The 21,122-nt window shown below is 48.7% G+C and overlaps 1 protein-coding gene across 1 annotated transcript; it reads right to left on the bottom strand.

Moving 5' to 3' along the window:
* Positions 1–6,145: 6,145 nt before the first annotated feature.
* On the bottom strand, positions 6,146–21,008 carry CES3 (carboxylesterase 3). The gene is made up of 13 exons (XM_058707533.1): positions 18,376–21,008; positions 16,816–17,020; positions 16,566–16,704; positions 16,267–16,400; positions 15,583–15,736; positions 15,375–15,479; positions 14,625–14,726; positions 14,116–14,253; positions 9,616–9,696; positions 8,132–8,279; positions 7,072–7,221; positions 6,845–6,923; positions 6,146–6,739 (listed from the first exon to the last, which is right to left on the bottom strand). Exons 1-13 carry the CDS (start codon positions 18,455–18,457, stop codon positions 6,544–6,546), a joined length of 1,713 nt encoding a protein of 570 aa, XP_058563516.1. The 5' UTR covers positions 18,458–21,008; the 3' UTR covers positions 6,146–6,543.
* Positions 21,009–21,122: the final 114 nt, after the last annotated feature.

The raw sequence follows: 21,122 nt of genomic DNA, 5'->3' as shown, positions 1-21,122 counted from the left end.
CTTTGTTTTGCCCAGTCTCTTTTTATAGGCAATGCTTCACCCTTCCTCACACATCCCGGCTCTCACCCAGGACCATCATGAAGTGGCAGGCTCTGTGCCAGGAATCAAAAGTCCCTGGTGGTGGGGCGGGGGGTGTTCCTGCATGGTCGCTGTCCTCACAGGCTCAAGGTCCTGTTGGGGCAGCCAGATCTGGAAGCACCTGGGCCTGGAGCAGGGGGTGGGGACAGGAGGAAGGTGGAGTTTCATCTTAATTCACAGTTAAGACTGTTTCCTTCCCAATCTCCCATCGAAGCCTGGAGTCCTTTGAGAACAGGGGTCTGATGGGCTTCTGTGATGCCTCTGCTCAGCAGGGTGGAATGAGCAGAGAGGGAAAGGTAGGGGAATGGTGCCATTCTTCCTCGACCCATGGCCTCCTGCTCTGGAGGCCTGGCAGATGGTTAAAGCTTACTCCTTCTCTCATGGCCAATTTTGTGGGTTCATCAGAGATGTCCCTTCCTTGGGATACCTGTCCCCCAGTTCCTATCCTGTGATCCTTCCTCAGTCTCCAGAGTATGGCATTTTCTGCCCAGCATTCCTTCCCAGGCTCTATGCCCCTCTAAGAAAGAGGCCTGAGACAGGCCAGAGGTGACCTCCAATCCTGCAGGGTCTTTGTGGGCAACCCTCTGACACCCCTTGCCCCACTCTGGGAGAGGCATGGCCCCTCCCATTGCAGCCCCACTACCCTACCCACTGTGGTCACAAGCTGATGGAGTCAAGCTCGAGTTGGCTGAACTTCCCCGTGGTGGGCAGCACTTCTCGCCCTCCTCCATGGTCTCCCAAAAAGGAGCCCCACAGCTTGAGAGGAAGGAAGTGGGATGAGGATTCACAGGGAGATAACAGCTCTCTCCAGAGAAAATCTCTCTCCTAAATCCCCCACCTCCAAACATTTTTTTAAAGATTTATTTGAGAGAGAGAGAGAGAGAGAGAGAGAGAGAGAGAGAGAGAGAGAATCCCAAGCAGTCTCTATGCTCAACATGGAGCCTGGTATGGGGCTCGATCCCATGACCCTGGGATCATGACCTGTGCCAAATTCAAGAGTCAGATGCTTAACTGACTAAGCCACCCAGGTGCCCCCAAACTTTCTTTTTTCAAGCCTTGAATGGCCAAGGGGCCCGGGAATTGCAGAAATGGTTCTCAGACCATTTTCTATGGTCTAAAATTCTCATGTGCTGCTGTGGCTTGGGGACTTCCATGTCTACTGCATCCTGGGGTCTTGGTTAACACATCAAAGTTCCCTCCCTGTTACAACCTTACTGTTGACAAAGTAGGTGCCTTCGTCCTCTGGTGCCAGGCATGTTACTCACAGACTTTCCTAACATCATTGAACAACATGGAGCAAGAAACTTAAAACCGCCTCATCCTTTGACCAAGAAATTTGTTCTGGGAGACCATCCAAAATACACAAAAAATTGTTTATGTGATGAGTGTCCTATAGCCTTGTTGACAACAGTCTTACCCCAACATGACCAGAAGGGAGAGGTGAATAAGGGACGTTGCATCTACATTATATAATATATGCTACACAGTCAGTAATGACATGTTCTGTAAGACTCAATATAGCAGCAGATGGCTTAGTGTGGTGGTTCTGAGCCAGGCTGCTGGGTTTGAATCCCAGCCCTACCCATCATGAGCTGTGTGACCTTGGGAAAGTCACTTACCTTCTCTGAACCTGAGTTACTCCTTCTGTAAAATCAGCATAATAACAGTACTTAACTCATACAGTTGCAGTGAGAGTTAAATGGGCTAACACAGGGAAATTACTTAAAACAGGGGAAACCCATTATGTCAGCTGTTGTCATCAGTACTTGGGAAAAGGCTGCTGTGGTTTAATAACTGGAAAAAGGCAGAATTTGGAATTGTATATTGAATACAAGCAGATTAGCCATGGAGAGTGCACTCCAAAGCTGTCTAAAGAAACAGGAAGGATTAATGTCAAAATAGTGTCAGTGGTTGCCTCTGAGTTGCAGAGTCATTAATGATCTTGATTTTTTTTCTCCTTTTTTCTTTAATTTTTCTGTATTTTCTATATTTTCTTTAACAACATTAATGGAGAGTTCACCATCAGTGTGGGTTTCAAGAGAGCAGGGATGGGAGGACAGGGAAGGCAGAACCAAGGAAGTAGTGACTACCAGTGTCTCCATCTGGTCTGGACCACGTACATCCCTGTTTCTGGACCACATTCACCTCCTCATTTCCTCACTCTGCCAGCCTCCCCTGTGGGCTGTGCATGGCCGCATCATTAGGATTATGGAGCCCTATTTGAGGGAGGCGGCAGAGCCACTTGTTTCTTCTGCCTAGGACCTGACAAGGTTAGTTTACCTAAATGCACTAAGCATGTGTCACTCAAAGCAAGGGCCAAACTGGGGGAGGGAGGACAAGGGAAGGGGGTGGTAGAGAAGGCAGATAGCACTGTGAATCCACCTGCTAGGTCTGGGTGCCAGTCACATATAGATTCTTCCACCAAGCTGTGCAGCAACTTGGCTGGTTCTATGTGGGCTTTAAGGTGTGGTCCTGCCAACAGCTGGCTCCACTCCTGCCATCTCTCCCTGAAAAAAGAAACAACCTTTCACCTGGTCCCTATAGGGAGCAGTTGTGCCAGGCCAGGTGCCTCAGTAGAGAGGTGCTCCATTCAGAGTTCACATGGGGCATGGGGGATGATGAATGGGTAGCTGGGTCAGCCAGATGTCCTTGATGCAACCTTATCTTAGGGTTAAGAATCTGTGATTCTGATGTGTAGCACTAAGTGGCTCCTGTCCTGAGTCACCCAGCTTCCTCTTTTTGTGGGAGAAGACTGAAGGGTCATCTGGTCCACTACTGGGCTTTAGCCATAAGTAGACATGTCTGACAAGTGGGTGGAGTGTTCTTTTTTTTTAAAAAAAGATTTTTTAAAATGTTTATTTACTTTAGAGAGAGGGAGGGAGTGTGTGTGCAAACTGGGGAGGGGCAGAGAGGATCCGAAGCGGGCTCTGTGCTGACAGCGGAGAGCCTAATGCAGGGCTCAAACTCACAAACCTTGAGATCATGACCTGACCCAAATTTGGACACTTAACTGACTGAGCCACCCAGGTGCCTCAGGGGTGGAGGCCTAATCTCAGGTCCTGGAGAGAGGAGCCTCTTGGAGCTGGCCTAGCAGTTGGGCCTGGGACGAAGTTAGAGGGCATGGTTCTGGACCCACCATGGTTCTGACATGACATCCCACCCACAGGGGGCAGTAAAGGTACCTGCAACAATGGAAGAATCCTCTCACTGAGCTGAGATCCTATGCTCAAGCAGGTCAGCAATGACCCTCACCAGGGTATATCAAAATGGGGGGAGTTAATCTTCTCTATTCCAAACAGCACGAAAGGTAGTAGTTACAGACCTAGGGAGAGTTTGTGTCTGTCAGAATGGCACCATTAAGGAACCTTCAGGACCTTCTGGCTAGCAAGGATTCATAGATGGCCAGCACTGAGGAACCCTAGAGGCCAGTGCCAGGGATGGGGGTAGGCAACACCAAGGGATAACAGATAGGACCCCCCAAGAGGGGTTTGGCCAGTGTACTTGGCCACTTCTGTATTCACAGGTGTTTCTCAGAAAAGCACAGCCTCAGCTCAGCTGTGGACTTGATAACTCCTGGGACACCTCCATGAACTGGAGGCTCCCAAACAAAAGAAGTCCAAAACTTATACTCTAAAAACTACAAAACATTTTGTAAGAAATTAAAGTAGATGTAAACAAATGGGAAGACACCCCATGTTTGTGTGAAAGGACTTAATATTGTTAAGTTGGTAAAGTAACAGTCCCCAAATTGATCTGCAGATTCAATGCCATCCCTATAGGAATCTCAGCTGACTTCTTGGTAGAAATTGGCAGCTGGATTCTAAAATTTGCATGGAATTGCAAGGGACCCGGCATAGCCAAAACAAGCATGAACAAGGATAAAGTAGGAGGACTCCTAGTTTCCTATTTCAAAACTTATTATGAACAGTAATCAAGAGAGGGTGGTAGGTGTTGGCATAAGCCAAACATATAAAATAATGGAACAGAATTAAGAGTCCATCCATAAATCCATCATATCTATGCTTGGTTGATTTTCGACAAGGGTGCCAAGACCATTCAGTGGTGGGAAGAACAGTCTTTTCAACAAATGGTGTTAGACGACTGGATAGCTCCATGCAAAGAATAAAGAAAATGACAACCCATGGAATGGGAGAGAATATTTGCAAATCATATACAAGTTGCTGTTAAGGGACTTACATTTGGAATATATAAAGGATCTTACAACTTAACAAAAAGACAAACAACCCAATTAAAAAACGGGCAAAGGATACAAAGATATTTTTCCAAGGAATATGTTTGAAAGGTTAATAAATATATGAAAAGATGTTAAACATCATTAGCCATCAGGGAAATGCAAATCAGACCAACATTAGATGCCATTTCATACCCACTAGGGCATCTGGAATAAAAAAGTCAGATAATGTAGGGAAATCTAAATCCTCATAGACTTCTGGTCAGGATGTGAAATGGGGCAGCCACTTTGGAAAACAGTCTGGCAGTTCCTCAAATGATTAACTATAAGAGTTACCATATAACTTAGTAATTTTACTCCTCTGTGTATGTGTATGTGTGTATCTCCAAGAGAAATGAAAACATGTCCACACAAAATTTGTACACAAACATTTAAAGCAGTATTATTCATAATAGCTACAAGGTAGAAACAATCCAAATGTCCATCAACTGATGAATGAGTAAGCAAAATGTGGTATATTGATAAAATGAAATACTTGGCCAAAAGAAATGAAATACTGATACATGCTATACCATAGCTGAACATCTAAACATTATGCTAAGTGAAAGAAACCAATCACAAAAGACTGCATATAATATGATTCCATTTATATGAAGTGTCCAGAATAGGGAAAGCAATAAAGACAGAAAGTAGTTAGATACAAAAAAAAATCACTTAATTTTACCCTTTATTTTTTTAAGGTTTATTTATTTATTTATCTATTTATTTATTTAGAGAGGGCACGTGTCAGGGCTGGACTATGCCTCTGTGCTCCTACAGCCCTCTGTGTCCCTAGTGGCACACTGTGATTGGGGCTTATGTACTTGTCAGGCTCTCTACTGGCTTGTGGGGACATACTTCCCTGGTGGAGAAGGGGGATGAGAACAGAAGGCTTTCAATGCCATGTGAAGAACTTGGACTTGCCCTAAGGGTGACAGAGAATGACAGGGAGCTCTTGAGCAGGGGAGTGGTATGACTAAGTGTCCCTCTGGCTTTATGTGTCTCCTCCTTGCCCAAAAAGGACTTCCCTGAACAGCACTGGTCCCAACTGCAAGTGCTTTCATGTAACCCTCAGCAGCCAGGAACTGAGTCTGATGGAGGAAGGGTATATGTGGGATTAGACCTGTAGGATGAGATAGTGGGGGCAGGGAAAGAAAGTCCTTGTGGCATGTATTAAAATCCAGATGCCCCAAGGGAGTGGTGCATTGATTCTCAAAAAGAAGAAATGTTTGCCTCAAAAGCCTCTGGCTCCTCTTCACTTGTTGTGGCCTGAGTGGGTAGGCCTCTTCTTTTCTCTGTGACAATAGTCTGACTGATGCACTAGTCCAGACACCCTCCCCCAATCTCTTCTCCTGTGTCCTAGTAGGTGCTGTGGAGCTGTGCTCAGTTCCCCCAGAAGTTGGTCTCCCCAAGCTGGGAGGGCAGGGAGGAGCCTAGCAGGCCATAAAGCATTGAAGCACTAGGACTGGGAAGCTGACATCTCATAGGCTAAGAGTCAGGGCTCTGGCCCTGCTGGATTCTGCTGTGTCTTGTACAGGGGAGCAGGGGAACAAGTCTGGGCAGCACAGAGAAAAGGATCTCCTTTAGCCTGAGTTAGAGGCCTTTGGGGGCTGAGATCCATTCTAGAGAATTCTTTGAGGTCTCAGGACTTCCTCCTACCCCAGGGCTGCCTTTGGAGTCCATTCACCCTTCTGGCCAAGGGGTACATCTGTGTAGGCCTGAGCATAGCTTTGGTGGCTGAAGAGCCTGGGTTCACATCCAGCAGCCACCATTCACACACTCTCTCAGTCTTTTACTCGCTCATCAAACATCCCTGACTCCAAGTCCTCCTGCAGAGTGGGGTCAGGTTGATTTCTACTCTCAGAGAAGGGAAAGAGACACAGATACAGACAGTGCTAGCCTGGAGTGGGCTATGCTGTAACGGACATACACTCGGGCCTAGAGAAGGCAGGGAAAGCTTCATGGAGGAGGGAGCTTAAGGAAAGAGCTGGAACTTGCTAGGAAGCAAGGGGGAAAGAAGAGGGAGGAGTTTGTACAGAGGCCCTTAGAGTGGGAAGCAGGTGACATTTCAACAGCACAATGCCAGTCATGGAGGGGCTGATTCCTTAAGGGACATGTCCATACATCAGCTTGGTTTGAGTTAAAGTTTCTTAGTAGGGGGAGAAAGAAGCTGTTTTGCTGGGACTCTGCCACCCCTAGGGTTGGCCTCCAGCCAAGAAGGCCCATGCCCTGCCTCAGAGCTCCTCCTGGGCCTTCCTGCCCTTCTGCTTCTGCTGCCACTGCCAGAAGTTGGCAGAAAGTATCTCTGCCCAGAACTGCATTTGGGCTTCTTTTAGCTTCTGGCCAACTCGTGGTGTCGGGCTGATCTCCAGGTATTGCTCCAACTGCTTGAATGCAGGCCAAGGAGGCAACCCCTCACCATTGGGGTCCCTGGGTGGGAAAAATGAATGAAGTCCAGGGCCGCCTGCTTTATCCCCTGGGGGAAGATCTGCATAGTAGAGGCCCAAAGCCAGGTGTTCCCACTTGCTCACTCACCCTGTCCGGGCAAATTGGGTCCACTGGGCCATCATGGTGAGGCTCAGCTGCTTCTCCTCCTGTGTAGCTTCTGGAAAGGCTAGGGGAGGAATAGACCTAGATCAAGGTCAGGTGGGTCTTGGAGAGAACCCAAGGGTTCCCTGTGCTGACTGGGACCTCTGTGCCTGCAAGCCCCACCCTAGCCTATGGAGCCTACAGCCCAGGGGTCGATGTCTATCTGTCCTCACCCAGCAGGGAGCTCTCATCCATGAGGAAAGGACCCCCGAATATGAAGGCAATCTCAGCCCCATGGTCAGCCCTCACCCAGTCTGGTTTGATCTTTGCAAAAGAACTGGGTCGATGCTGGAACTCATAGAAAAAGACGGGGGCTCCAGAATCTGCGGAGAGAGGGTGGCATCAGAGTTAGGTACCCTCAGCCTGACCAGGTCCTACCTCTAACAGGACTGGCTCATAGTAGCACCAATAACACCAACACCAGTAACAATACTGATGATGACACCATAATTATCAGCAAGCATTTACTGAGCACTTGCTGGCCATTGTGCACCATTCCATGTGCTTTATGTGCAATCATTAATTTCATCCTCACAACAACCTATGGGTTAGAGTCTATTGTTGCCATTTTGCAAATGAGGAAACTGAGGCACAGAGGGGTTAGGTATCTTGCCTAAGGTCACAAAGATAGGAACTTGGTGCTATTCTAGGGCTGTGTCAGGGACTAGCCACTAGGCTTGGAGGAAGCAAGACTTTTCTTCCAGGAGAAGCGCTGAATGTGCAAAAAACCAATGAATGCCTGAGAATTGGGGATGGGCCCTGCTGGGTGACCTTAGACAAGTCACTGCGCCTCTCTGAGAGCTTGTTTGGAGGTTCTAGCAGGAGAGCGCAGCTACTCATATTCCCTTGACTGAAGAATGAATGGTCTTCCTCTATTGGGGAAGGTCGTCCTTGACTGATAGTGCAGCTTTGGGAAGGACACAATGCAGCGATGAGGGAGGAAGGGGACACCCACCTAGCCAGCCAGATCAGCTGAATCAACCGTGGCGATCAATGAGGTGACAGGTGTCACAGCCAGATCACCTTCAAATCTCTACTGCACATCTCTGAGCCTTGGTTTTCTCCCCTGCAGAGTGACCTGCCAGAGTCACCTCTCATTACTGTTAACACTGCATCTCAGAGAGAAAGCGAGGTGTGGGGGTAGCAGCAGGGTGTGGGGCCATGATGCCTATGATAACCCAACTCCTGGGCCAAAATGGGAAGGGTAGGGCAGGTGAACAGGGATAGGCTCACCTCGGAGGTTTCTTGAGAAATTCAAGGTGGGAAAGATAACCATAAGGTCAGCCCAAAATTCCTGGACGGCATTGCGTCTGGCTTCTGCGTCGAAACTGCCGCCTAGGTATTCATCTATGATGGTGGGCATCACCTCGAGGGGTATATCCTGGGGCAGGAAGCCAGGCTTAGGCATGCTCAGGTCCCACAGCCCAGCAGACCCTCCAAAGAAGCCTCACACCCTCCAGCACAGCCTCTTCATATTCCAGGGCTCATGTGCCAGGGCCCAGCCCTTGCCTCCCTTTGGGGTTCTAGATAATGTCTAGGCAGGGTAAGGTCAGACCTGGAGTCAAATCCTAGCTCTGCGATTGCTGCTTTGCTGTGTGATCTCAGATAGGTTGCTGAGCCTCCCAGAAAGTCAGTTCCTGCCTGGCAGTGGTGTTTGGCAGCCTACGTGAAGTTCCCAGCTAAGGGTTCTGATCTTGAGCAGTTGCCTGGTTGAAGTTAACCAGGAAGTTGGTAAAAGAACAAATCATGGGGGCGCCTGGGTGGCGCAGTCGGTTAAGCGTCCGACTTCAGCCAGGTCACGATCTCGCGGTCCGTGAGTTCGAGCCCCGCGTCAGGCTCTGGGGCTGATGGCTCGGAGCTTGGAGCCTGTTTCCGATTCTGTGTCTCCCTCTCTCTCTGCCCCTCCCCCGTTCATGCTCTGTCTCTCTCTGTCCCAAAAATAAATAAAAAACGTTGAAAAAAAATTAAAAAAAAAAAAAAGAACAAATCATGGGGGCTCCACAGAGCTCCAGAGAATAGTGGTGAGGTTGTATGAATGGAGAGGGCTCTGGGGGGTCCAAAGAAAGGAGGGAAATATGCATAGATTGAGCATCTTTCAATACCAGCTCCCTAGTAGAGTTTTCAAATACAGCATCCAGTTTCCTCATATGGGAGGTATATCCACATTTACAGGGGAGGAAATGGGCTCAAAGGGATTAGGCTCACTGAGGACAGGTAGCCAGGGCTTGGATTGGACTCCAGATCCAACTTACTCCACATCTGACAGTATGATCTTAACAGCTGAAGCTGTGGGGTCAGACAGAGTTGGCTCAAGCTCTGCCTCTGCCCTTTACTTATCATGAGACCTTGACCCATCTGTAAAATGGGGAGAATGAAAGTGTCTATTTCACAGGGATATAGTAAGAATTGAAGGAAATAAATCCCTGTTCTAGTGCTCAGCACAGCACAGCATAGTCTCTGGCACAGAATATGGGCTCATTAAGGGGCATATGATGAAAATGATGAAATGATGAAAATGATGATGATGGTCTTCCTTTGGGAACCATACTGACTCATGTCCAAGGGGATTTCTAGGTGGAACTAAAAGTCAGCAGCTGGACCAAGGGGTTTGGTGGTGTGTGGGTAGCTGTGGGGGTTGAACGGTAGGAGGAAGAGGGTGCCCTACTATTCTGGATAGGATACCCACTGGACTACCTCTTCCTCCCTCATTGACTCACCAGAATGGTCAAGTTGGGTCTTAATATGGCCAGCATATCCTCCACGCTCATCTGCCCCATCTTATCCAGGAAACCCCAGCCCTGTGGGGACATCAGGGTCTTCTCAGCACAGCCTGATTACTGCCCACCCCCTACTCCCAGCTATGAGCAGGCGAGTGTTCACAGTCCTGTGAACAGAGCCAAGTGTGTTGAAGCCCACAAGTCCATAGACTCGAAAAGATAAACCTCAAATCGAGGAGGGAGGAAACAGTGCCAAATACAACAAGCACGTGGGGTCATAGCATCCCAAAATGTATTCAACATTTTCACAGAATAAGATCAAGACCCCCGGGTGCTTAGTAAGGCCTACAGGGAAAGTTAAAATGTTGTTTTTAAAGTGAAATGTTGGCTTTATATGTTAGGTTTTTAAGGGCACAGTCTTTGGGTTCAAATCCCAGCTCTGCCACTTGCTAAATCATGACCTGGGCCCATTGCTTAAACTCTTGGTGTCTCAGTTTCTTAATCCGTGAGAGAGGAATGGCAATAACCTGCCTCATAGGATTGTTATGAAGATCGGAGTAGTAACTATGAAGACCCTGACATACAGTAAGCACTGTAAAGTGTTCGCTATTAAAGTTAGTTTCATGGCTATGGGGCTCTTGGTTAATCATTGTGAAAACAGGAACAGAAAACTCATGGATGAGCAAACACAAAGAGTGCATACCCACAGGGGGATGTTAACCTGCACTAAACATTAAAGGACTAAACTAAAAAAGCTAAAGGAGCAAAGTTCTTTAAAATGATAGTTTATAAGAACAATAGACAAAAATCAGTTGTGTTTCTATACAGCGGCAATGAACAGCCTGAAGGTGATGTGAAGAAAACAATTTCGTTTACAAGAGCATCGAAAAATAAAATCCTTAGGAATCAACTTCATTAACAAAGTATGAACCTTGTACATTAAAAACTAGAGAAACTAAAGAGGACCTAAGTAAATGGAAAGACATCCTATGTTCATGGGTTGGAAGACTTCATCTTGTTAAGATGGCAATACTTCCTAAACTGGTCTATAGATTCAGCATGATCCCTACCAAAATCTCAGCCACTTTTTTTTTTTTTTTTTGCAGAAATTGATAAGCTGATCAGAATTCATATGGAAATGTAAGGGACCTGGAATAACCAGAACAACTGTTAGGGATTGATTTGTATCTTCACAAAAAGATATGCACAGGCATAACCCCCAGTACTTCAGAATGTGACCTTATTTAAAGATGAGGCCTTTAGAGAGGTAGTCAAGTTAAGACGATTGCAAAGGTAATCATTAGGGTGGGTCCTAGTCCAATATGACTAATGTCCTTGTGAAAAGGGGCAATTCGGACACAGAGACAGATGGCACAGAGGGAAGACAATGTGAAAACAGAGGGAGAATGCCACGGAACGCCTAATGCAACCAGAAAATAGTAGAGAAGCGTGGACTCTCTCTCACAGGACTCAGAAGGAACCAAATTTCTGTTGTTTAAACCACCCAGATTGTGGTCCTTTGTTATGGCAACCCTAGCAAAGTAACACAGCAATCTTGAAGAACAAAGAAGAACAAAGGTGGAGGACTCACACTTCTCCATTTCAAAACTTAGTACAAAACTAATCAGTATGGTGTGGTACTGGCATAAGGATAGACGTATAATTAACCAAATAGAACTGAGAGTCCAGAGATAAACCCTTAAGTTTATGGCCAATGATTTTCAGGAAGCGTATCAAGACAGTTCAATAAGGAAAAAAAAAAGTGTTTCAACAACTGATTCAGGAACAGCTGGATAACCACATACAAAAAATCCCTCAGTCACAGTTTTAACTTCAAATGAATCATAAACCTAAACATAAGAGCTAAAACTATAAAACTCTTCGAGAAAACGTAGAGGTAAATCTGACTAAGCAATCAATTCTTAGATATTACTCCCAAAGGACAAGCAACAAAAGAGAAAATAAATTGGACTTCATCAAAATGTTAAGTTTTTTGTGTTGTTAAGAACACCGTAACAAAGTGAAAAGACAACCCACGGCATGGGAAACAAGATTTACAAATCATACATCTGACAGGGACTTGTGTCTAGACTATATGAGAAACTCTTACAACTCAATGATAAAAAGATAATCCAATTTAAAAATGGGCAAAAGATTTTAATAGACATTTTTCCAAAGAAGATATAAAAATGGCCAATCATCACATAAAAAGATACTCAACATGGTAAGTCATTAGGGAAATGCAAATCAAAACCACAACGAGATACCACTTTACACCCGCTAGGATGACTATAATCAAAACGAGAGCTAGTGAGTGTTGTTGAGGATGTGGACTAACCGAAATCCTCCTACATTGTTGGGGGGGAATGTGAAATGGTACAGACACTTTGGAAAACAGGCAGTTCCTCAAACGATTAAACAGAGTTACTATGGGACCCAGCAATTCCACTTCTAGGTATATAACCAAGAGAAATTAAAACCTATAATTGCATAAAAACTTGTACATGAATGTTCATAGTAGGATTATCCATAATAGCCAAAAAGGTAGAAATGACCCAAATGCCTATCAACTGATGAATGGATAAACAAAACGTGCTGTATCCACACAAGGGTCTATTTAGTCATAAAAAAGAATGAATACTAACACGAGATACAAGATAGATGAAACTTGAAAACATCATTTTAGGTGAAAGAGGTCAGACACCAAAACAAAACAAAACAAAACAAAACATTGTAGGATTCTACTTATTTGAAATGTATAGAATAGGCAAGTTCACAGATTTGATAGAGAGTACATTAGTGGCTGCCAGGGCCTGGGGGAGGAGGGATGCTAAGTGACTGCAAACAGGTATGGGCTGAATTTTAGGGGGATGCAAATGTTCTGGAATAAGATAGTGGTGATGGTTGCATGACTTCGTGGATGTACTAAAACCCACTGAATTACACTTTTTTAAAGGGTAAATTTTATGGTATGTAAATTACATCTCAATAAAGTTCGTATTTAAAAAATTATCATCTGCAAAGCTGGTAAAGTTGCAATAAAACTTGGGAGACTTTAGTCACTGGCAGCAGTTTAAATTGGCGTAGTAGAGGGGCGCCTGGGTGGCTCAATGGGTTAAGCGGCCGACTTCAGCTCAGGTCATGATCTCGTAGTCTGTGGGTTCGAGCCCCGCGTCGGGCTCTGTGCTGACAGCTCAGAACCTGGAGCCTGTTTCAGATTCTTGTGTCTCCCTCTCTCTGACCCTCCCCCGTTCATGCTCTGTCTCTCTCTGTCTCAAAAATAAATAAGCGTTAAAAAATAAATAAATAAAATAAATTGGCGTAGTAGCAATTTCACAAAGTGCTCGGCCAGTGGCAATACATTAGAGGTGGAGAGATGTCCAGAAAATGTATGAATTGCTTTCCATGGTTAAAGCTTACACCATGGACATTTAGTAAACATCTGGTTGGCTGAAAAATCTATAGTTGGGTCCACATGGATGACAAGGGGACTGAAGAGAATTTCTGCACCAGCAAGGAGGTGAACAGCCCCCTGAGCCACCCAATTCCTGAGACACATCCTGCCTACAAAGTCCCAGGCACAGCGTTCTGCTCCAGGCAGGCTTGTCCAGGTCTTGGGAGCCAGCCTTTGGCTCTTTCTCACTCTTCCACTCATGACTCTAAGTAGACCATGTGGGGCCAAGGCTGCCTGCCAGAGTCCAGGGTACTGTTTCCTCTTAACACTCATCAGTCATTACACACACACACACACACACACGCGCGCGCGCGCACACACACACACGTCTGGCCTACAAGCTTTGTCCTTGAGTGTCAAGATTGCATGAGCCTGTCATCCAGCAAACACCCAAATGCCCCCCTCCTGGGGATCAATTCCAAAGGAAAAAATAAAAGGACAAAAGCTGTGGACATGAAAATGTTCACCGCCCTCTTAGCTTCAGTCGTAAAACTAGAAAGTGCCCAAGTGTAGAAATTAAGGACTATTATGATTCCCTTGTGGAAGGTTTTGCAGTCATTAAAGTCAATCACTGTGAAGATGGGTAGAAGAATGATAGGGAAGATGCCCAGAAGGAAAGCATGATGTTAACGCTCTGTGTGGGGAGTCCTGTACACCTGGAAGGGACTGGAAGGCACATGGGCCATGCTGTTCCTCACTGGCTTGCTGTTGTTTGAAACCTGAAAGTCTCAGGTAATTAGTCTCTCAGACAGAGTCATACTCACCAGTCTCATAGAGCTTGATGTATAAACCGGACCCCAAGCCAAATATGCTGCAAATCAGTACTGCCCAGAAGGCCACTTTGTGCAAAAGCTTGGTCCCCAGAAGGAAACATTTGCTTTGGGAAAATTAATCTGCATAACCTGGAGCAAGTCCCTTAAACCTCTCTGAGCTTTGCTTTCTCACCTATCAAGTGGGAGTGTCACCTCACAGGCTGTGGTAATGACGGGGTAGCAGAGGATTGGCTGGGATAGGGCCTTGAAGGACAGGAGCCAGAGGACACTCACCTTGGGGATGAGCCAGCCAAACTCATGATTGTTGACACCCAGGAGGAAGGGCACAGAATGGAACTGCCTCTCCCTCAAGAGCTCCCTGGGGCTCTTGGGAAAGAAGGTGCCATCAATGGTGTAGGTAGCTGTAGTGTTCTGTAGGAGAAAGCAAGGCAGGGGTCTTCCCAGTCAGGCCCATGCCTTAAAAGATGGCATCCCAGGGGTCACATGGCTGCATGTCTGAGCCTTATTTAGAGGGGGTAGAAGTCACCAGGGTTAGAGGACCCAGGGGGAATAGGGAGACCTTCTAAGTAGGCCTCTTCCCTGGAAGACAGAGCCTGCCCTCGGGGCAGGGGTGCCTCTGCATTCACACCCCCCAGGCCAATTTGGGCCCTCAGCCCCTTCCCATCAGGGGTGGCTGCCCCAAGCCTCACCCCAGGCTGCTGATTGCCTCTCGGCTCTCACAGAAGCTGGACAGGATCCCTCTGTGCTATTGCCTGCCACTGTCCCCCAGGAGGTAGGCATACCAACTTCATGTTAAGGATCTGCTCCTTGTTTGCCTTCTCCCGAAGGCACTGCAACATCTCAGCTGAGGAGGTAGAGCTGCAGGCCATGGAGTCCACGAAGCTCTGGGGACAGATCAGAGTCTTGCCTCTCCCTCCCTCCTCACCCCTCACCCCTCACCCCTCACCCCCAGCCCTCTGCCTCCCATAGAGAAGAGGACATCTGTAGGGAAGATGGGACAGTGATGTCAGAGATGGGGACTTGGGACTGACCAGAGAACTGCCACCAAGCCACCAGCTTGGGTGGTCCTCAGGCACCTTGTGTGTCCCCCATTACATCATGCTGTCATTATTTGTGTGGGTAGCTGAGTCCTCCTTACCAATCTGAGAACAGTGTCATTAACTAGTTAACTATATTTCCAGACCCAGTGGGGTCAGGAAAGTTTTGCCAGAGTGAATATGGAAATGAGATAGGGTTCAGAGAGGAGGGATTCCAGAATGGCCAGTGTGGCAGGGAGGGGATGATAGTGGGTGCTGAGGCCTGAGCAGGGTTGCGGAGTCAGCAGGAAGTGAGGCTGGAGGTGCGGGTCCCTGAATCATTTTGTGCCCAGGTGGCACTGGTGCTTTTCTCTAGCTTCCGTAGGCAGTGTGCTTCCTTCGTCTCTGCTAACAAGGGGCTCCCTGCCAGGGGCATCCACTCTGGGATGTCAGGACAAGCGCAGGGTGGGGGTGTGGTAGGTACATGTGGGGTAAGAGGATGAAAGAGAGGCAGACTTGAGCCAGGAGCCTTGGGTTCGAAGCCTGTAAGGTGGGAATGGTGATGACTCCACTCTGGGCTATGGCTCTGTGGAATAGCCCTGCAGCCAGCGGGGACAGGACCTGGAAGCAATGTGGAGGACAGATGGCTGTCAGAGGAGGGCAGGAGAGCTGGGAGGTCTGGGGCTGCAGGAGATACTGTTGCTAGTCCCCTGAGGTGACTCACCAGGGCAGAGACGATGCAGGCACCGGCAGAACTGCCAAAGATGGTGACAGAGTTGGGGTCACCTCCAAAGGGGGAGATGTTCCCCTGCACCCAGTGCAGAGCAGCCACCACATCTAGGAAGCCCCAGTTGCCAGGGGCATGCTCGTCTCCAGTGCTGGGGGCGGGGCGCAGGGGGGCAGAGGTTAGCGTAGCCTGGCTCCCCTCATAGATTGTCCTCAGCCCTTGCAGGATGGCCCTGAACCAGCCACCAGGACAGAACACCCTCCCCCGTTCACCAAGTCTGGCTTAGTTATGAGGCATGCTTACTAGGCACGTGCCCAGCATGTGGTACGGGGGGACCCAGCTGGCTGGGGCTGGTTCTCAAGTGGCTGCCAGAGCTGTTGCTCCCTGCCTCCAGCCCTTGCTGGGATCCTGGCCCCAGACCAGGAGCCAACACTTTCTGTCCAAAGGACCAAGTTCTCTGTATAATTCTGGCTTTGATCGAGCCCTTCTCCAAGGTGGAGCAATGGGGAGCCTCCTTCTCTGCCCCAGATGGCATGGGGGAGGGGACTTTGGTCTCCTGACACTCTGCTTGCCTGAGAAATCTGCATTCAAGCTCTGGACCTCCACCCTAGTTCCCCAACTCCCCTCACAAGCTCCTCTCCCCAGTGCCAGCAGTGCCCTCCACCAAGCCAGTCACCTCACCTGAGGAAGCCAAGGAGCCCCAGGCGGTACTGGACCGTGACCACTACCACATCCCCATAGGCGGCCAGGGCTGACCCATCTTGGGAGGTGGCGGCGCCGGCCACCAGAGTGCCCCCATGGATCCATACCATGACCTGCAGAGAAGCCATGGGGCAGTGACCCCCAGCTTCCGGGACACCAGTTGCCCTGCCATCAACCCAGGGCATTCTTGGGAACCCCCCTCAGTACGGAAACAGGGCTGGAGAGAGGTTGGGCAGGGCAGAGCTGCATAGGCAAACAGGGCCCCCTGGGCTGCACACCGGCCGCCTGGCCCCCACGGTGGCCTCAGCCGGGCTGTAGATGTTGAGGATCAGACAGTCCTCTGAAATAGGGAAGTGCTGGTGCTTTCCGTTCAACACAAATCTGCTGTTGTCCATTCTCTCCAGATCCTGCAGGCACCTGTGGCGAAGGATGAACCCAGGGCCAGCAGCTCAGCCCACCGGTCCTGGCATCTAGGCCCACCCCCCCCAACAGCCTGCCTGCTTGCCCACCTCCGCTGCGGCTACTCACATCGCAGGGGCAGTGGTGGCATCCCGCACACCCTCCCAGGACTGCGCTGGGCGCGGGGCTGAGAATCGGCCAGGCCCCAGAGGTGGCTTGGCAAACGGGATGCCCAGGAAGACATTCACAAGGTGGTCTGTGCCCTTCACGCCCACTTGCTGGCCTCGCACACGGCCCAGGGTGGTGTCCACTTCTGGCTGAGTGACCTCAGGCCCTGAGAGTAGGACAGAGGGCCATGGAGTGAGTTTGAAGCCTCCACAGGGTATGGAGTGGCAAATGGACTCACTCAACACTGGCTCTCTGAGCACCTCCTCTGTGGGCCTTGTTCTGAGCTCTTTGCACACAGCACTCTGACTACCTTCCCAGCAAGCCCGTGGGATGGACCCTATGACTACCTCCCACTTTCTCCTCCTGCCTCAGCATGGCTACCACTCTTCTCCAGACCAGACCAGTTCCCCGAGGGAGGCTCTCCCGGACTCACAGACCTGCTCTGGGGCTTTGCTTGGGCTAGCCATTCACCCTCAGATTCCTCATCTGCTCAGTTAAGTGCAATAATCACATCTGTTCATTTTCTTTATTTTGATGTTTTGACATAGGGGAGCCTTGCAGACTCTGGAGGGACTGTGGGTCTCAGGGCTAGCCAATTCTTAGAAATAGTAAACAATTCACTGAGAGGTGTGCCTTCCCGAGACAAACCAACCAATCCAGAGTCCATGCTCCCACCCACCTCCTCTGTGGGCTTCTCAGATTCTTCCACCACTAGCTACCTGCCCTAATCACCCGAGGGCCAGGCGCCACACAACTAGAGACAGCCCTATGCCCCAGAGCCCACTGAAAATCTTCAAATTAACCAATCTGAAACCTGCTTCGCCTGCCTTGCCTGTTCCTTCTCCGGGAAACAACAAAGCCTCTTGACCACGTTTTCCTCTCGTGGCCTCTCCCTCCTGACAGAGCGGACCCCATGCTTCCCTGCATGCCTCTTGTTTCTAGGAACTGTGAGTAAACCTCTTTTCATTACAATGACTTCTGTGTCTATCTTAGTGATTACACAAATCCTGGGTGCCCTTAAAACCTAAGGACAGGGGCGCCTGGGTGGCGCAGTCGGTTAAGCGTCCAACTTCAGCCAGGTCACGATCTCGCGGTCCGGTCCGTGAGTTCGAGCCCCGAGTCAGGCTCTGGGCTGATGGCTCGGAGCCTGGAGCCTGTTTCCGATTCTGTGTCTCCCTCTCTCTCTGCCCCTCCCCCGTTCATGCTCTGTCTCTCTCTGTCCCAAAAATAAAAATAAAAAACGTTGAAAAAAAAATTTTTTTTAAAAACCTAAGGACAATTGTGTTCTCTGGCAGGGCTGCTCTGGAGATCACACACACACACACACACACACACACACACACACACACAACCCCTGCCTGGAGAGGATGCACATCCCCCCGGCATTTCTTGGAACTGAGGACTCCTTCTCGGAGCAGGCTGCCCAACCCTCCCCATCCCCACCTCACTCTTGCCTTCTACTCTAGTCCTCCCAACAACCCCGAAGCTCCCAGCTCTGCAGGCCCTGCTGGTGTGTCTTACCAGTGGCTGTAACAGGGAATGCCAGGAGCAGACAGGCCACCCAGCCCAGGACCCTGGGCCCGATTCTTACCAGTGTCCCCATGCTCCTCACAACTGACTATAGGCAGAAGTGGTGCAAGTTATAATAAAGCCTCCGTCCTTTGGCACAGCCAATCTCTAAAGGGCTGTGTTACAAAAAACTCGGTGGACAGCCCCATCTGGCTGGTGGCCAGCCCTAACACGCAGTGCTTAGTGCCTCGGCTGGGGGAGGAGGGCTCAGAGAGTGCCCTGCAGGAGTGTGGGTGATGTGACAATCCCAGAGAAGGGAAAGAGCCTGGGCCGTGGAGCTCTGCAGTTCTGGGTTCAAATACCAGTTCTCCTGAATCAGTGAACCCAGTATACCCAGGGTGTATTTTGGGGGTGGCTTTTTCATGTAGGCCCACTCTCTTGAGGCTCCTCACGTGACAGGGCAGAAGCAGAGCACTGCCCTCGAGGCGCTTGGGTTCCTGGGCAGGAGGAGCTGAGGTCTGAAGGTAGAGGGAGGAATGGAGGAAGAGGAGCAGGAGAGATTCTTATTCACAACTCCTATCCTACTCCAAATCCCTGGAAGATGTGATTTCAGAGCCGGATCTCCTGTGTTCAAATCCTGGCTCTGCCAAGTGCTGGCTCTGGGTCTAGTGTCGTCATCCATAAAAGAGTGATGATAATAGGAACCACCTCGCAGGGTTGAAGTGAGGTTGCATGTGTGAAAACACAAGGCACGGAACCAGAGCCACTGGAAGCCTGTTCTTGCCTCAGGGCAGGGGTCTGTCAGGGTGTCCATCTCTCTGGGACAGCCCCTACTGTAAGTAAGGGCAGGACTCTCCTCTGGGTCTTAGTGTCAGGAGCGTGTGGGGGTTGGGATGGTGGGGAGTGTGAGGCACTGGCAAATATTTACTAATTCAAACAGAAGTGCTGGCTCAGTGAGGAACGGGGTGAGGGTCATGTCGAGAGAAGATGCCAGATTCTGTCCTGGGGTTCCAGCTAGCATTCAGAGCTGGAGAGGCCTAGGATCAAACTTCCCTCTGTGCTCCTTCCTGGATTGTCTTTGGCAACCTCCCTGGTGGGGGCCGTTCCTCTCCCTGAACCTTGATCCATAGGTACATTCAGGAGAGCTAGAGCATGGAGGGGAGAGAGACAAACACAGAGAAAGGGACAGAGAGACAGAGAAAGACATGAAACAGGGAACCAACCACAGTAAGATACCACTGCACACCTACTGAAATTAATCAAATGTACAAGACTGATAAGACCAAGTGTTGCCAAGGCTATGGAGCAATTAGAACTCTCACAGATGGCTGGTGGGGTACAAAAATGGTATAGTCATCTTAGAAGACAGCTTAGCATTTTCTTTAAAAATTTAAAGAAATTAAATTTAAAAAATTGAATGTCACTGAAAATGTCCACCAACTGGTGAATGGATAACACGTAGCATACCATACATGGAATACCACTTTGCAAGAAAAGGAAACTACTGGTTGCATCTCAAAAACATTATGCTAAGTGACAGAAACCTGTAACAAGTGATTCCACTTCTAGAACATTCTAGAAAATGCAGACTATGGCAATAGAAAGCAATTGGGTGGTTGTGTGGGCCAGGGTCAGGATGGGGATTGGCTGACTGCAAAGGGGCATGAAGGAACTCTTTGGAGCAATTGAAGCATTCTAAAACTTGATGTGACGGTGATTGTATGTTTCCTGAAGTGGGTGAATTTAATTGTATGTAAATTATTCCACAATAAAGCTGTTTAAAAAAAATAAGATGATTAAAAAACTAGTACTGGGAACCCACTTTTAGAAAGTATATTGTGCATCTGCAGGGCTGAAAAACATACAGAGGCATGCATGCTGTGGGTGCTCAATAAATGCTTTCAGAATGCAAGAGAAGCTTCATGCACCAGTCAGCAGTTCACCACAAGGAGAGCCCATTCCCTCTAAGACAGCCAGGCTTAAGGTTATCCTCGTCTGCCATCTGGTGGCCTCTCTGCATCCTTCAGGCCCCATGTCACGAGGCTCTATGGTTGGGCTTAAATGTAGTGGAGGGAAAGGAGGACTTTCTTTCCTCCTGGAAAATCTAGTGTGTGGAGAGGGCAAGTTGGTCAGAGGTGGGGGCATAGCAGGACTCCTAGGTCCATGAGAAGAGGGATACAGCCTATTAGTGACGCAGAAAAAGTGCTTTGGTGGAACAAAGAGGCAGAGTGAACACAATTTGGTATTTTTGCACACTGAGATCAAATACCATATAAGACAGGGTTTCTTTTGGGGGGTGAGTAAGGTGAGGGAAAGAAAAGTTTAGGGAAAGCAATGGGGTAAGCAGGAAAACTGATCATGTGGATGCTCAGAGTGAGTTGGGGGATGTTCAGTGGGGGGGGGGGGGGTTGGCAAGGAGAATTCTAAAAGGTAAGAGGAGCACCTCCTTGGATAGAGAGGCCTTTGGAAGTCTGGGTACAAGAGTCTCTTCTCCTGGGCTTTCTGGCCCCTCAATCCTACTTCCAGGAAACATCTCACAGATAAACATCTTCTTGGATGTGCTACAATCCTGTAAAGTTTGGGTGTCACAGCACCACTGAAAATAAAGGCAAATTTCGGGAGGTGGATGGCTGAGGGACCCACCCAGTTCTCCTGGACACTGCACAGCTGGCCCAGGTTCCATGGGCCGCATGGACAAGCTCAGGCCTTCTTCTTACAAAAAATGGAGTTGGTCACCTCTGTGGGACACAGATAAGTGA

Source organism: Neofelis nebulosa, chromosome 17, assembly GCF_028018385.1.
Source record: "Neofelis nebulosa isolate mNeoNeb1 chromosome 17, mNeoNeb1.pri, whole genome shotgun sequence".
In the NCBI taxonomy this organism is placed as follows: Eukaryota; Metazoa; Chordata; class Mammalia; order Carnivora; family Felidae; genus Neofelis; species Neofelis nebulosa.
This window is presented reverse-complemented; position numbering and strand designations above follow the sequence as displayed.